We start from the raw sequence: 17,847 nt of genomic DNA, 5'->3' as shown, positions 1-17,847 counted from the left end.
AAAAACACTTTTCCTGGAACAAAGTTCGACATATTTGAGTGGAAAAAAAATGATTTTTGTTAACGATTAAAATGAATGACATCTACTGAAAAGACGTACAATAACAGTAGTTTTCCAGCGCAGGTTGGTAATATTGGAACGATGTAGTATTATATAAGTTACGCCATCTCTTATCAAACTGCACGAATTAAGTTATAAACCAATAATCAGTATATCGGGTGCCCACTTATATTTTCACTCAATTAACCTGCTTATAATTACCAAACTTTATTATTTTTCCACAATCACATGTTCAATTTGATATAAAAACTCAACATTAACTGTGTGTTTCCAGTTTTCAGGTTCCTAAGGTAATTTCTTCTTCATACTGCAATATCCTTTCTTTCTATTAAAATAGACTACCTGGAATGCTTTTTCCATCAATAATCTATTTCCTTCCAAAGTTTCCTTAGTTTTCTTCGACTCAGTTCAGAATAATCCTTATCATTTCGAAACGTGGTAAGAACTTTTTCTACTGTCGGAAATTCTTTTCTAAATAAGAACGCATGTACTTTCTTTCGAAGTCTTTCTCTCGAATGATTTTCATTTGAAAATTTTGGTTTTTCTCTTCTCCAAAAACTCGATAAATGATACATTTCCCAATACCAAACATACTTCTAACTAACTTCATTGTGTCATCAACACTTTCACATAAATTTTGGTCTGTGAATGATCTAAAATAATGTTTCTTTATTAACTATTAGAGGACCCAATTTTCGACGTTCCCAACAGATTGCAAACTGCATCTTGCAAGTGAAAACTAGACTAAACTGTTGAAAATACACAACTTGATACATGAAAACACATGAAATCTTCGGTGGAATTGGTTGGAAAGAGATTCTTGGAACTTTCATTACCAGATAAATATTTATAGATCTCATGATACGACTATGTAACCTTTAATACACAAGGTTTTTGACCAGTCCAAACTTTTTTTATTGTTCTGTACAGCTTATGGTTATAAAAAACCAATTGAACTATCAGAAAAGAAAACACAATAAATTATCGATTATTTACGACATATTAATTATAATTATTAGTTATAAGTGGATTTGCTTTACCCTCCATAACCGTTAAGTCGAGTAAAACCAAACGACACGGCCGTATCATCATTTTTTGAATAAAACTAGAAGCATAAATATCAGTAATCAAAAATGCATTATAGAAACACGGTACATATCAAATTTCATTCAATTTGAACCATTAGTTTGAGAATTGAGAAAATTTTTACACAACTCCATGTCTTTTAACTTCTTAAACCTCTGGGTACCATAAATACAACGCCACATGTCTTATTTTTAACTGCGAATGTTCGATCTCCACAAAACTACAAAAACAACTCGATATGTCTTCCTACTAACGACGCATGGACGAGCACGTCTAAATAATTGACATAACGTCATCTGTCTTACTGTTGACTGCGTATATTCGACCCCCTCGAAACTATCCACAAAACGCTGTACGTCTTCTTATCAACTGCGTTTGTACAACCTTCTGGAAATAAAATAATTAAAACTCAAAGCTAGAGAGTTAATCAAAGAACCCAATAAACGCCACTGCTTTATATTCATTTCCAAAAATTATTATCTTGACACGGATTTTGATATAAATTATTATATATTTAAAAGGGGACGGAAAAGAAAAAAACGAATGGACTATAACGTATAAATCACCATAATTATGCGGTGTTATTCAGTGAAGTAATAAAATAATATACAGAGTGATGTAACTTCACCACAAATTTAGAAAGGTTACCTTCAAAACTAAGTGACTTTTTTTTTGAAAAATAAAACAGAAAGTGTCGAGGTTTAAATAAAAATTGCTATTACACTCTGGAGGTCATTTTATGAACTTAAAAATAATTTTCTTTATTTTCTCTCCACTACTTTATGCTTATTTGCAACAAAAGTTGAAAAAGTGTCCTGTATATGACAAATGACAGTTCCAAAACTGTTCCACAATGGCGTTAGGGTTTGGTATGAATATAGCAATTGTAGAAGAATTGAAGTATGTCAATTTACAAAATATAACCTCAAAGAAATTATGAGAAAAGGTGCACCTAGAGTGATTTAATTTCGTTATTTTCTCACTAATAATATTTGTTTATATAAATTGTTCTCCTTCTCTCCACCCTCCATACTTTATACAATAATTATTTCAAACCAAGTCTTGACGCTCTTATTAAGCTGGAATTTCTGGAACCGTTGGCGATATTCATATTAAGTACACTGTTTACACCACCACTACACCAACACTCACACTGCCAGACGCGTGTCAGGCAGTGTATTCAGTTTGATATTCTTATAGAGATAGCTCTCGTCTTAATTGGACACCCAGTACGTAATTTCTATATCGAACAATAAACAAATGTACACATAATTTATTTCATCATAAAAAATTACTATTCAAATAGAACAATAACAAATTTCTCTAGACATTTTTTTTTTAATTATAATACGAATTCTATTAATGCAAAATTTCCCATCTTCTCGGAGTTTTTTCAGTTCCCTTGAAAATCGTCAAAAGCGCATGTCTCATTTCTCGCAACCACTTGAAGAAAATTACGATAAACTGATAATCTTGGCGCGAGCCGTGAGCAGTTACATCGACTTTCATTCAGTCGCTTTCAAAACACAGAGTGCGTCGATTCTCGTCAGCCTACGTCTTACCGCGAGTGTATGCGCTAGAACTGTCAAAATTTAAACGCTAAAGACAGTTCGCCAGTCAATCAATCGCAAATTGGTTACAAGAACCGTTTCGAATATTTATTCGGGTGATTTTTATCGAATGACCGTAGCAGTATGCTGTTACAAACTTATAAAGATCCCCCAGGAAGAGCCGTACAACGTCCTCCAGGAATTTTGGATTCGCCAACGTTAGCCAGAGTAGAAAGGGCTATGTTGAGACATGGAGAAGGGGCTAATCGAGAAGGACAAGATGCCATTAGGGCTCAATATACACAAGTAAGTGATATTATTTATAAATGTGGTAGATATTAGTGTCTGTTGGATAATAGATTATCAGAACTCACGTTTTTTTTTGCTAGAAATGGATCTGATATGAAAATAAATAGATCAATATGTGTTTCTATGTGTATAGCTTGCTAGTAATCATTACATACTAACATATTATACAAAATGTTTCGAAATAAGTTATAAAATTTAGTAATCATATATCTATGTATTCAGATATTTTTATATCGTTTCTCGTTTGGTAATATATTAATAAATGTTATTGAAATGCACAATGCATGTATTAGAATTGAATATTTTCAATTATAACTATGAGTAATAAGTAAGAAATACAAATTAAATGATATAGATAAGGTCTACTACATAGCTTTTTACATATTCTGTTTTAATTTCTTAATTATTCTTTTATGACAATCTTTAATTTAGTTCGATCTGTACAAGTTTGATGTCTGCCATTTTGATAATGGTATATGATAAATTAAAAAAAATTAACATAATTTTATAGAAAAATTCGAAATGTATCAGTAGAAAGTAGTTTAACGAGACTATATTATAAATTCTAAGTATTAGAAATCCTTATAAAAATTGCAATGAGGTAAATCAAGGCATCAACGAAATTACTTACAAATGTCATTATATGACGATTATCAGTAGGGGCGAGTGGGCTACAGGGCAAAATATATTTGTGGGATCCTAATGTTACGCATGAGTAGTAAATTCGATATTGTATCTTATATTCATGATATTATATTGGATTTACATATTTGATTATTTTTAAATTTATTCTGGATAAAAAAATGCGTTGGAAACCGTATTTTCATGGGGCGCTTTTGGATCCATGGAATTGACTTGAAACTTGACTTATTATGTCTATAGTACTTCTAATGAAAAAATCTGCGGTATATACGAGGTGTGATTAAAACATACGATACTTTTTTTATTAAGAACTAAGTAAAAAACGAGCACAAAATTGGCAAGAAATCTTTTGGATATTTAGGAATGCTGAGAAGTCGAAAACGTGATGTTAACTCGTTAGGAAATGCGCAAATAGAAGACGCAGCGCGACATGACACGGCACGCGTGAGTTCACAGACGTGTCAAGCTGTAGTTCAGATACAGTTCGCTGTGTTACGCGTGTAGGTGACTGGCAAGTCTTTTCTTTTTTTTATGAAAAAATGACAAGAAAAGTTAATAGAGGCGGTAAGGGTGATACAATACAAAAAAAATGGTGATTAAATGAAGACTAAACTGATTATTCATCAAGGAATAAAACAATATTTCCTTCTCAGCATTATAGGGCATTAGTCCATTGAAAAGTTGAAAAAAATATGACTTACCCTTGCATTTATCAAAGTCGGCAAGCTTAACACCAAGTTTGTGGGGAATCTTTGAGGAGAATCGACCATCATTGAAAAAGAGGTATTGCAAACTAAAAATGGAACAATCTACCGCGAAAAAATTGTTTTTTTTTTGTAGGAAATTCAATTATCTACAAGATGAACAAATTTCACATTAATTTCGTTAATTTTAAGAATTATACAGCGGATTAAAAGTTGAAATATTTTCCGTTATAACAAGAAATCTATCCACCGCGCAATAACATTATTAGTTTTCGTAGTAAATTAAATTTTCGACAAATTTGCTTTCTAGACATTTTTGTTGGAAAATAACGAAAAGTTATTAACAAAAAACGATAAAAAATCGATAACAAATCATTATTTTGTAATCCAACTCCGACCAGAACGTACTAACTACATTTTCTTTTAATATTTTCTTTCTTTCCTTAAAATCTCTTCAATTTTTACCAGATCTTCAGTTTCTCTTCCTCCAAAACATCCCCAAACCATAACCGAATCTCCGCCGTGTTTTACAGTCGGAATTAAACATGGAACTAGCATTCGTTCTTCCTTTGACCTATGTACAAATATTTTCTCTTAGGACTCAAAAACATCACACTTTGACTCATCACTCCATTAAACTTCTCTCAATCCCTTCTTCTTTGTAAACGTTTATCCTCAGCGCTTGTGGTATTTCGAAGCCGCCCTCAACGTTTTCTATCGGAATAGCTTCTAGTGGATGCATATTTTTTCACGGTACGTCGTATGTATTTTTGCCTAAACTATAGAGACTAAAGCGCAAGTTTCAACCGATAGTTCCTTGATTTTACCAATTTTTAAACAATTTTTATACGAACTTGGTCCAAAAAGTATTAATCACAGAACGTTCTTGATTCTCACAAAGCTGTGACTAAACTACAATCATAAACACCCAAAAAATAATTCACAGCTAAAGAATAATAAACAATTCAGTCGGTTTTAACTTGTCGCACTCACTATCAACTCATAATCAGAATTGGAAGTCTAGAAAAAAATCAGTTTTGTAGTAAGAAGTTGAATAGTTTGAGTATGGAAAAATTGATGATATCCATTTCCATAGAGGAAAGTTCCAAGCTTAAGCCAGGCTTGGCCCAACTATGTAGAACTCTGGGTCAAGCTTGTAAGCGAGGATTGGCCCAGTCTTGGTAAAACTCTGGAGTGATATCGATGGGCCCAAGCTTAAATGCCAGAGCTGGGCAAACCTTAACTGCCAGGACAGAAATACCAAGACTTATACATTACAAAACTTTTTGTTCTTTAACTTTATTAATTTTTTATTCAATATAATTTTTTTGATTTAGTTTATTAGTTTATTGAGTTAGTTTTTTCTCTATTCAAAGCACGCCATCTTTGAACTCGAAGATACGCATCAGACATGGTTACATTTAGTAGAAATAAATAATAACACACTGAATAAACTAGAGATCGGATTGATCAGACCCATAATAAAAAAGTATGGTTGCCGACGGGGTGTTGGGCAAAAAACTCGAACCACGCCGGATGTGGCCTAACAGCCGAAGCTAGGCTTCTCAGGTTTGGCCCAGGCTTGGCCCCTTTGTCCACTCTGGGGTTTCCTGTATTGGTTGTTGTTGTAATCTTTTTGGACCGCTTCTATGAGTTCCTGGAAGTTGAAATGAAGATTTCTTCTGTTTGAGATTACTTATTAAACCAAATCCCACGTCTGATCAATAAGGTTCATGTCTGACAACGTAATTTTTAAATATACTGAATTTCTAGTGGATTTTTCGTGCGATGGTACCTAAAATTGTCATTCAATAATGGGTTCGAACATATCTATTCCATGACAAAGTGTCTGGATTGAGAATGAGACAATTGATCATCGGATTATTGGCTACTGAAATACTACAAATTACCTAAGTACCATGGGGTCAAGAATTCATTCTACGTATTGGTCTAATGCGCTTTTCCCGATTTTTCTAGAGGATATCCTGGTTAAGAGCGCGGGAGAGCTTATCATAGGGCTAAATGGTTGAACTGCTGAGTGCATGGCTCAATCAAAACCCTATTCCAACCCTATTTACTTTACGAAAAAAATTATACAAATTTCCAAAGTAAAGGTTTATTAATTCAAACATGAATCATTTTTTCGATTCCATTCAATTCTGTCATTTATTTACTTTATTCGTTAATATTTCGGAAAAATTTGACAAATATTATCTAGTGAAAAAGCATAGTCATACTTTACATATATTTATATCATTACAATATTATAATTATTATCTGTTGAAATGCAAACAACAACCAAGTGATTCCGACTAGAATTTAGATAAAACGAAATATAAAATCCGCTTTTAGTGGGAATTTACTTCAATGTGATTACGTGATGAAATACATTTTAGTTTTACCACATTTCCTGGTATGGCAATAAGATAATCTTTCTATGTTTGGTTTTTTTATCAATTTTTAATCGTACGTAACATGATTTTCGATAAAACTGCGCAATAATTCATTAGTTAATTTAATTAACCACCAATTTTGTATTTTACATTCTTCTGGTTTGTTTTAGAGAGAATTTTGTGGTACCTCAACCTTTAACAACTGACACCCTAATTTTAGACACTAATACTAACTTAAGAGACTCCTTTCTATATCTCTCTTCTATTTCAAAATAGTATTTGATCAGTTAATAATCAATTGAATGTATTTATTTATAATTGTATTACAAATTACAAAAGGGATTCGGAAAAGTATTCAAATTGATGCCCATTTTGATCAATGCTAGGTCCAGCGAAGCCTGTCAAGCTGTTCGCATATTCTTCTCCAATTGCAGTTCGGAGGTCCTACAGGAAGAAATCCCGAACGTTCGGGTCATTCAACGCGAGCGCGAGCGTTGGATTGTTGTCCATTTGCCCAAGTAAATCTTTGATCATTTCCTGATAACTTAACTCCTTAAAAAAGTAAGGATTCACGAGACCTCCAGCATGGATACCTGCCCACATAGACATCCCGTGTGATGAAGACGTGAGGATTCTGGTAGTTCCAGTACACGCAGTTACGCCGATTGACGTTCAGCTTAAAGATTGCAATATGGAATACTGAAAATGCGGATTGTTCAAATATAAACATAAACAAAGATAAATTGTATTGCAGAAGTGCAAATCACAAATCGTGCTCTGCATGAAATCCCTTGTAGGAGCCCGCACACTTAACGACGGGGCTTAGCTGGGAAACACGACCTTAGCAAACAAATAATGGCCCAAGCTTGGTTAAAGTCTGCGTGACTTGGCCCCGGCCATTCTATAGTCAGCCAGGCTTGGTAGAACTCTGAATAACTTTATAAAGTTTTGTTCTAATATCTTATTTTAATATTAAAAGTAACAACAATATATTGAAAATCTATTTTTACTAGTAACCATCCTGGCACAGGGCTGCAGACCAGTCTTGAGTTTATCTAGGCAACCAGGCCTCCCCAAGCGTTATCATCCCAGAGTCCCACTTGGATTCCAAGTCTGGGTCAATAATGGCTTCCTAGCTAGTGCCAGAGTTGTACACACTAAACTGGGGGCCCATCGTAAAATCCTATATGGGATGTGGCATTTTTTTGGTCATCATTGACGCTCTGACAATAATTTTTGCAGAATTTGTAGAAACACTGCAAGTTTATCGGTTTTCTGCTTATATAATAAGTGAATTTGGGTTTTGCAACGTAATTTTTGGAGCATACGTAGCCATTTCCAAGACTTTTTCATGGATTGGAGGCTTGTTATTGGAGAGCTGATTTCAATAATCTAGCACTGCATAATTGGTTTTCCCTAATAACTTGCTAAGCTTTGAAGCAATCAGCTTCCTCAAAAAAGCATTTTGTATGTTTTTCAAGAGCTATAAGGTTATGTGAATAATTTTTTCAGGTATCATTTTTAAAAGGGCTAGGATGCCAGGACTCAAAAAAGGTACTTTGCTGGAAGGCCCGTTAGAATATGATAAATTATAACGAAGAGGATTAATATTTTGTCCTTTCCTTAGCTCAATGTTGTAAAATCTTGTTTATAAAAAGTTTCTGTTTTTTCTCCAAATAACAATTTATAAATTTCGTTTTGAATCGTATTAGAATTCTAAAAAACTAACTCCCAGACGCACTATCGCAGAATTACGAGATTTGCATATGGATGACACATGTTGAAATATTTATCACTTTTTATGGACTAGTCTCTATAAAGTTATTCGTTCCCAGGAAAAAAACTGACACTCTGATTACTTGAGTGTGTGACACTATGAAAAATTTATTCAAAAAAGTATTAATCTGAATTAAAATGAATATATTTTATACAGGTTTTGTACGGACGTGCAATTTAAGAAAAAAAATATGAATGTGAAATTGTGAAAAAATTGTTTTTCGCTATTTCCTTTTTTCTCGTGAAATAAATCGAAAAATGTCCAGTATGAAACTTGTAGAGCGTATTCAGACCTACAAATTCGTTTTTTTATTTTTTATTTTCGAGAAAAATTACGACTTCTAGCGCGCCGCAAAGTCAGTAAGACCTGTGCCCGGTTTTGATTTAGCCGCTTGCACGGTTGTATCCACACGTCAAAATGGATGATTGGTCGTTCAGGGTATTATTACAATACAAAGTAAATTGCTAAACTAGCCAAATTGTTAATCAAACATATGAAATTTATTGATCAAATAATTTTTATGCGGCAAAAAATAGTAATTACAGGTGGTCATTTTTTCACATGTTTTTCGTTGATTTGCGACACGCTAGAGGTCGTAATTTTTTTCGAAAATAAAAAATAAAAAAACGAATTTGTAGGACTGAATACGCTCTACAAGTTTCATATTGGACATTTTTCGATATATTTCACGAGGAAGAAGGAAATATGCAGAACTGTTTGTGTTCTAAAACTTTCGTTACTAAAAACCTTTATGATAAAACCTACACTAAATTTCTAAGCATTTAAGTTATGACACTATAAACTGATGAAAATTACACTGTATAAATAATACTACATGCACTATGATGTTTAATCATAATTTTCTTTAATTTCAATTGAAATGTAAGCTGACTGTAATCTGGAAATTGAGAACATAACGTGGATATTGTATTTTTATTTTCACATATTTATTTACTTACTTATATGTATTTCGTACTGCCATATCGGTTCCCTTAGGTACATCCTCTGTTTTTAATTCTAATGGAGGTTTCCGACTAAATGTGTGTGTTGGGAAAACTGGATTAATTTCCTTCCTTTTTTTTGAATATACTGTTTTTACTGATATTTTCAGCGCTGTTACCAATTCTCCAGAGATTTATAAATTGCACAAAATTTTCCCGTTTCTACTTTATGTATATATATGTAAGTATTCGAAAATACCCGGAAATATATTAAAGTTAGTACACTAAAATGTAAATAGTGAATGGTAAATACGAAACCATGTTAATGAGTTTACTTTTCCAAACTCGGATACTTTGGAGTTTTCTGCTTAAACTTAAATATTGATTTTATTATTAGAAGATAATTATTATGGCGCCTGTATCGATTTAATAGATAATTTTTTTTCTAGTATTATGATATCATAGAAAAATATGATGATTAATAGTAATAAAATGTGTTTCTAGCATTCGATTGACTACTTGTTTTGTTAAGGTTAAATTATCTCCTTTACAAAATTCTTCAGTGACTAGATTTCCCAATTTACGTTGTCTTGCGATTTTCATCGAAGTTGTTCTTGTTTAGTGTAAGGATGATTCATTGCAGAATCTTGAGTGAAAAATCGAAATCCCTTACGAATCTCCATTCAATAAACGATTTCGTTGAACTACATTCAAAAATCGCAATCGCGGAATGTCTTCAGAACGTAGTAGGAAAACTAAGACAAGAAACAAAGAAAATAATTCACAAAGTGGCAATCGGACAAGACCAGAAACATCAAGGAAAACACTTTTAGAACAAGAAAGAAGGGAAATCATGTGGTTAACAAATGGTGGTTAAAAACTGAAAATGGAAAAACGGAAAAGATCTGCAAACATTGCAAGGTAAAAGTATCACAATCATTGGATTGTGAAAGCTGTGAGGCCTCTTACCATCCAAGCTGTGCAGCCCAAGCCAAAGTTAGCAATGAAGAAAATATTGTAGTATGTTGCAAAACACATGCAAAAAGTGAGGTTAAATAATCCGATCTCGACGATATTCTGAAAAATTGTTGTTTCACGGTCACCTGGGTTTTTGGCTCTAGAAAATCGAAAAATGGATGGATTTTAATGATCTTGGTCTCAAAATGTTCCATTTTACGGCGGATTTATAAAAAAAATTAGTAGAAATAGTTGGAATGAAAATTTCTCATAGTTTTACTGTTTTAAATCGTAAAAAAAACGGTTTTGCAAAATAATCCTTTACAAAAAATTATGGTAATTATACACTTTCGCGGTCACCTGGTTTTTTGGTTAGGTTAGGTTAGGTTATGTTAGGTTAGGTTAAGTTGGCTCTAGAAAATCGAAAAATGGATGGATTTTAATGATCTTGGTCTCAAAATGTTCCATTTTACGGCGGATTTATAAAAAAAATTAGTAGAAATAGTTGGAATGAAAATTTCTCATAGTTTTACTGTTTTAAATCGTAAAAAAAACGGTTTTGCAAAATAATCCTTTACAAAAAATTATGGTAATTATACACTTTCGCGGTCACCTGGTTTTTTGGTTAGGTTAGGTTAGGTTATGTTAGGTTAGGTTAAGTTGGCTCTAGAAAATCGAAAAATGGATGGATTTTAATGATCTTGGTCTCAAAATGTTCCATTTTACGGCGGATTTATAAAAAAAATTAGTAGAAATAGTTGGAATGAAAATTTCTCATAGTTTACTGTTTTAAATCGTAAAAAAAACGGTTTTGCAAAATAATCCTTTACAAAAAATTATGGTAATTATACACTTTCGCGGTCACCTGGTTTTTTGGTTAGGTTAGGTTAGGTTATGTTAGGTTAGGTTAAGTTGGCTCTAGAAAATCGAAAAATGGATGGATTTTAATGATCTTGGTCTCAAAATGTTCCATTTTACGGCGGATTTATAAAAAAAATTAGTAGAAATAGTTGGAATGAAAATTTCTCATAGTTTTACTGTTTTAAATCGTAAAAAAAAACGGTTTTGCAAAATAATCCTTTACAAAAAATTATGGTAATTATACACTTTCGCGGTCACCTGGTTTTTTGGTTAGGTTAGGTTAGGTTAGGTTAAGTTGGCTCTAGAAAATCGAAAAATGGATGGATTTTAATGATCTTGGTCTCAAAATGTTCCATTTTACGGCGGATTTATAAAAAAAATTAGTAGAAATAGTTGGAATGAAAATTTCTCATAGTTTTACTGTTTTAAATCGTAAAAAAAACGGTTTTGCAAAATAATCCTTTACAAAAAATTATGGTAATTATACACTTTCGCGGTCACCTGGTTTTTTGGTTAGGTTAGGTTAGGTTAGGTTAAGTTGGCTCTAGAAAATCGAAAAATGGATGGATTTTAATGATCTTGGTCTCAAAATGTTCCATTTTACGGCGGATTTATAAAAAAAATTAGTAGAAATAGTTGGAATGAAAATTTCTCATAGTTTACTGTTTTAAATCGTAAAAAAAACGGTTTTGCAAAATAATCCTTTACAAAAAATTATGGTAATTATACACTTTCGCGGTCACCTGGTTTTTTGGTTAGGTTAGGTTAGGTTATGTTAGGTTAGGTTAAGTTGGCTCTAGAAAATCGAAAAATGGATGGATTTTAATGATCTTGGTCTCAAAATGTTCCATTTTACGGCGGATTTATAAAAAAAATTAGTAGAAATAGTTGGAATGAAAATTTCTCATAGTTTTACTGTTTTAAATCGTAAAAAAAACGGTTTTGCAAAATAATCCTTTACAAAAAATTATGGTAATTATACACTTTCGCGGTCACCTGGTTTTTTGGTTAGGTTAGGTTAGGTTATGTTAGGTTAGGTTAAGTTGGCTCTAGAAAATCGAAAAATGGATGGATTTTAATGATCTTGGTCTCAAAATGTTCCATTTTACGGCGGATTTATAAAAAAAATTAGTAGAAATAGTTGGAATGAAAATTTCTCATAGTTTACTGTTTTAAATCGTAAAAAAAACGGTTTTGCAAAATAATCCTTTACAAAAAATTATGGTAATTATACACTTTCGCGGTCACCTGGTTTTTTGGTTAGGTTAGGTTAGGTTATGTTAGGTTAGGTTAAGTTGGCTCTAGAAAATCGAAAAATGGATGGATTTTAATGATCTTGGTCTCAAAATGTTCCATTTTACGGCGGATTTATAAAAAAAATTAGTAGAAATAGTTGGAATGAAAATTTCTCATAGTTTTACTGTTTTAAATCGTAAAAAAAACGGTTTTGCAAAATAATCCTTTACAAAAAATTATGGTAATTATACACTTTCGCGGTCACCTGGTTTTTTGGTTAGGTTAGGTTAGGTTAGGTTAGGTTAGGTTAAGTTGGCTCTAGAAAATCGAAAAATGGATGGATTTTAATGATCTTGGTCTCAAAATGTTCCATTTTACGGCGGATTTATAAAAAAAATTAGTAGAAATAGTTGGAATGAAAATTTCTCATAGTTTTACTGTTTTAAATCGTAAAAAAAACGGTTTTGCAAAATAATCCTTTACAAAAAATTATGGTAATTATACACTTTCGCGGTCACCTGGTTTTTTGGTTAGGTTAGGTTAGGTTATGTTAGGTTAGGTTAAGTTGGCTCTAGAAAATCGAAAAATGGATGGATTTTAATGATCTTGGTCTCAAAATGTTCCATTTTACGGCGGATTTATAAAAAAAATTAGTAGAAATAGTTGGAATGAAAATTTCTCATAGTTTACTGTTTTAAATCGTAAAAAAAACGGTTTTGCAAAATAATCCTTTACAAAAAATTATGGTAATTATACACTTTCGCGGTCACCTGGTTTTTTGGTTAGGTTAGGTTAGGTTATGTTAGGTTAGGTTAAGTTGGCTCTAGAAAATCGAAAAATGGATGGATTTTAATGATCTTGGTCTCAAAATGTTCCATTTTACGGCGGATTTATAAAAAAAATTAGTAGAAATAGTTGGAATGAAAATTTCTCATAGTTTTACTGTTTTAAATCGTAAAAAAAAACGGTTTTGCAAAATAATCCTTTACAAAAAATTATGGTAATTATACACTTTCGCGGTCACCTGGTTTTTTGGTTAGGTTAGGTTAGGTTAGGTTAAGTTGGCTCTAGAAAATCGAAAAATGGATGGATTTTAATGATCTTGGTCTCAAAATGTTCCATTTTACGGCGGATTTATAAAAAAAATTAGTAGAAATAGTTGGAATGAAAATTTCTCATAGTTTTACTGTTTTAAATCGTAAAAAAAACGGTTTTGCAAAATAATCCTTTACAAAAAATTATGGTAATTATACACTTTCGCGGTCACCTGGTTTTTTGGTTAGGTTAGGTTAGGTTAGGTTAAGTTGGCTCTAGAAAATCGAAAAATGGATGGATTTTAATGATCTTGGTCTCAAAATGTTCCATTTTACGGCGGATTTATAAAAAAAATTAGTAGAAATAGTTGGAATGAAAATTTCTCATAGTTTACTGTTTTAAATCGTAAAAAAAACGGTTTTGCAAAATAATCCTTTACAAAAAATTATGGTAATTATACACTTTCGCGGTCACCTGGTTTTTTGGTTAGGTTAGGTTAGGTTATGTTAGGTTAGGTTAAGTTGGCTCTAGAAAATCGAAAAATGGATGGATTTTAATGATCTTGGTCTCAAAATGTTCCATTTTACGGCGGATTTATAAAAAAAATTAGTAGAAATAGTTGGAATGAAAATTTCTCATAGTTTTACTGTTTTAAATCGTAAAAAAAACGGTTTTGCAAAATAATCCTTTACAAAAAATTATGGTAATTATACACTTTCGCGGTCACCTGGTTTTTTGGTTAGGTTAGGTTAGGTTATGTTAGGTTAGGTTAAGTTGGCTCTAGAAAATCGAAAAATGGATGGATTTTAATGATCTTGGTCTCAAAATGTTCCATTTTACGGCGGATTTATAAAAAAAATTAGTAGAAATAGTTGGAATGAAAATTTCTCATAGTTTACTGTTTTAAATCGTAAAAAAAACGGTTTTGCAAAATAATCCTTTACAAAAAATTATGGTAATTATACACTTTCGCGGTCACCTGGTTTTTTGGTTAGGTTAGGTTAGGTTATGTTAGGTTAGGTTAAGTTGGCTCTAGAAAATCGAAAAATGGATGGATTTTAATGATCTTGGTCTCAAAATGTTCCATTTTACGGCGGATTTATAAAAAAAATTAGTAGAAATAGTTGGAATGAAAATTTCTCATAGTTTTACTGTTTTAAATCGTAAAAAAAACGGTTTTGCAAAATAATCCTTTACAAAAAATTATGGTAATTATACACTTTCGCGGTCACCTGGTTTTTTGGTTAGGTTAGGTTAGGTTAGGTTAGGTTAGGTTAAGTTGGCTCTAGAAAATCGAAAAATGGATGGATTTTAATGATCTTGGTCTCAAAATGTTCCATTTTACGGCGGATTTATAAAAAAAATTAGTAGAAATAGTTGGAATGAAAATTTCTCATAGTTTTACTGTTTTAAATCGTAAAAAAAACGGTTTTGCAAAATAATCCTTTACAAAAAATTATGGTAATTATACACTTTCGCGGTCACCTGGTTTTTTGGTTAGGTTAGGTTAGGTTATGTTAGGTTAGGTTAAGTTGGCTCTAGAAAATCGAAAAATGGATGGATTTTAATGATCTTGGTCTCAAAATGTTCCATTTTACGGCGGATTTATAAAAAAAATTAGTAGAAATAGTTGGAATGAAAATTTCTCATAGTTTACTGTTTTAAATCGTAAAAAAAACGGTTTTGCAAAATAATCCTTTACAAAAAATTATGGTAATTATACACTTTCGCGGTCACCTGGTTTTTTGGTTAGGTTAGGTTAGGTTATGTTAGGTTAGGTTAAGTTGGCTCTAGAAAATCGAAAAATGGATGGATTTTAATGATCTTGGTCTCAAAATGTTCCATTTTATGGCGGATTTATAAAAAAAATTAGTAGAAATAGTTGGAATGAAAATTTCTCATAGTTTTACTGTTTTAAATCGTAAAAAAAACGGTTTTGCAAAATAATCCTTTACAAAAAATTATGGTAATTATACACTTTCGCGGTCACCTGGTTTTTTGGTTAGGTTAGGTTAGGTTAGGTTAAGTTGGCTCTAGAAAATCGAAAAATGGATGGATTTTAATGATCTTGGTCTCAAAATGTTCCATTTTACGGCGGATTTATAAAAAAAATTAGTAGAAATAGTTGGAATGAAAATTTCTCATAGTTTACTGTTTTAAATCGTAAAAAAAACGGTTTTGCAAAATAATCCTTTACAAAAAATTATGGTAATTATACACTTTCGCGGTCACCTGGTTTTTTGGTTAGGTTAGGTTAGGTTATGTTAGGTTAGGTTAAGTTGGCTCTAGAAAATCGAAAAATGGATGGATTTTAATGATCTTGGTCTCAAAATGTTCCATTTTACGGCGGATTTATAAAAAAAATTAGTAGAAATAGTTGGAATGAAAATTTCTCATAGTTTTACTGTTTTAAATCGTAAAAAAAACGGTTTTGCAAAATAATCCTTTACAAAAAATTATGGTAATTATACACTTTCGCGGTCACCTGGTTTTTTGGTTAGGTTAGGTTAGGTTAGGTTAGGTTAGGTTAAGTTGGCTCTAGAAAATCGAAAAATGGATGGATTTTAATGATCTTGGTCTCAAAATGTTCCATTTTACGGCGGATTTATAAAAAAAATTAGTAGAAATAGTTGGAATGAAAATTTCTCATAGTTTACTGTTTTAAATCGTAAAAAAAACGGTTTTGCAAAATAATCCTTTACAAAAAATTATGGTAATTATACACTTTCGCGGTCACCTGGTTTTTTGGTTAGGTTAGGTTAGGTTATGTTAGGTTAGGTTAAGTTGGCTCTAGAAAATCGAAAAATGGATGGATTTTAATGATCTTGGTCTCAAAATGTTCCATTTTACGGCGGATTTATAAAAAAAATTAGTAGAAATAGTTGGAATGAAAATTTCTCATAGTTTACTGTTTTAAATCGTAAAAAAAACGGTTTTGCAAAATAATCCTTTACAAAAAATTATGGTAATTATACACTTTCGCGGTCACCTGGTTTTTTGGTTAGGTTAGGTTAGGTTAGGTTAGGTTAGGTTAAGTTGGCTCTAGAAAATCGAAAAATGGATGGATTTTAATGATCTTGGTCTCAAAATGTTCCATTTTATAGCGGATTATATAGAATATAGAATATAGTACGAAACTATTCACGAAAATTGATTGTTTTTCATTGATTTCATTTTTAGCTATAAAAACTGAAAAAATCATCCTTTTTGGATTTTCTTTTAAATTGTTTATTAATTTATGTAGAATACAAAAAAAAAAAGAACTTTATCTGAATAATGAGATAATTTTTTGTAAAGGATTATTTTGCAAAACCGTTTTTTATTTTACGATTTAAAACAGTAAAACTAAGAGAAATTTTCCTTCCAGCTATTTCTACTAATTTTTTTTATAAATCCGCCGTAAAATGGAACATTTTGAGACCAAGATCATTAAAATCCATCCATTTTTCGATTTTCTAGAGCCAAAAAACCAGGTGACCGTGAAAGTGTATAATTACCTTTATTTTTTGTTATATTTAAAATATTTTAGTTGTTTTGTTAGATTTTAGTCCCTGGTTCCAGTAGCATTGTACTATTTAGGGGTCAGAAATAAAGATTTTGTAGAAAAAATATCGGAGCGTTAAAAACCCAAGAAGGAACTGGCGTTAGACCTATTATGAAAGAAAGAAGAAGAATAATTCGGGATGGATTCTTCACGATAACAGTTTTTTATCTTTGGGACATCCGGTATGATGAACGAGCTATTGCACCTATCGAATATATTCGTAAAATGAAGAATAACGTTTCGAAACCCAAAATAGTAATAGGAAATTACGCGACGGAATTTTTTAATTCGGTTCCAGTGTTACAAAGGAAGTTGAAATGTTTTGAGAAATATTGAGTCGTAGAAAGAAAGTTCATTAACACTAATTATAATGATTGATTCAACAGGTTTTAATAGATTTATCTTATAAAACATAAAATATTGTTCGATATTTAAACGTTTTTGTTTTGTTAAACAAACACGTTTCGATGTTACGTTCTCAAAAAACATTATGTTTATTTTGATTGTTTTGTAGAGTTGTTGTGTACATTTTGACCAGAAAATTTATGTAAATATTTTACTTTTACTGTTATTATGTAACACATGGTTTATTTTAATAAAAACGATATTAGACATTGAAATTTTCTTATCAATATATATGTATAACATACAAGGTCGGGAAGAATTAAATATTTTTAGGATCAAAAGGGGTATTTATGAGGGGCCAGTACAATAGTGGATTTTACTTAACGTCGTGTCCAAGTACGAGGGTT

At 31.5% G+C, this 17,847-nt stretch overlaps 1 protein-coding gene across 1 annotated transcript in view; it reads left to right on the top strand.

Annotated features, from left to right (window-relative positions):
• Positions 1-2,609: 2,609 nt before the first annotated feature.
• LOC130896846 (uncharacterized) overlaps positions 2,610-17,847 on the top strand; it is a 75,043-nt gene continuing 59,805 nt past the window's right edge. The window contains exon 1 of the mRNA XM_057805186.1: positions 2,610-3,002. Within this exon, the coding sequence (XP_057661169.1) occupies positions 2,841-3,002 (162 nt within the window). The 5' untranslated portion in view covers positions 2,610-2,840. The remainder of the gene's footprint in view (positions 3,003-17,847) is intronic.

Source organism: Diorhabda carinulata, chromosome 7, assembly GCF_026250575.1.
Source record: "Diorhabda carinulata isolate Delta chromosome 7, icDioCari1.1, whole genome shotgun sequence".
Classification (NCBI taxonomy): domain Eukaryota; kingdom Metazoa; phylum Arthropoda; class Insecta; order Coleoptera; family Chrysomelidae; genus Diorhabda; species Diorhabda carinulata.
Note: the sequence above shows the minus strand (reverse complement) of the source record. Positions and strands in the feature narration are given on the sequence as shown.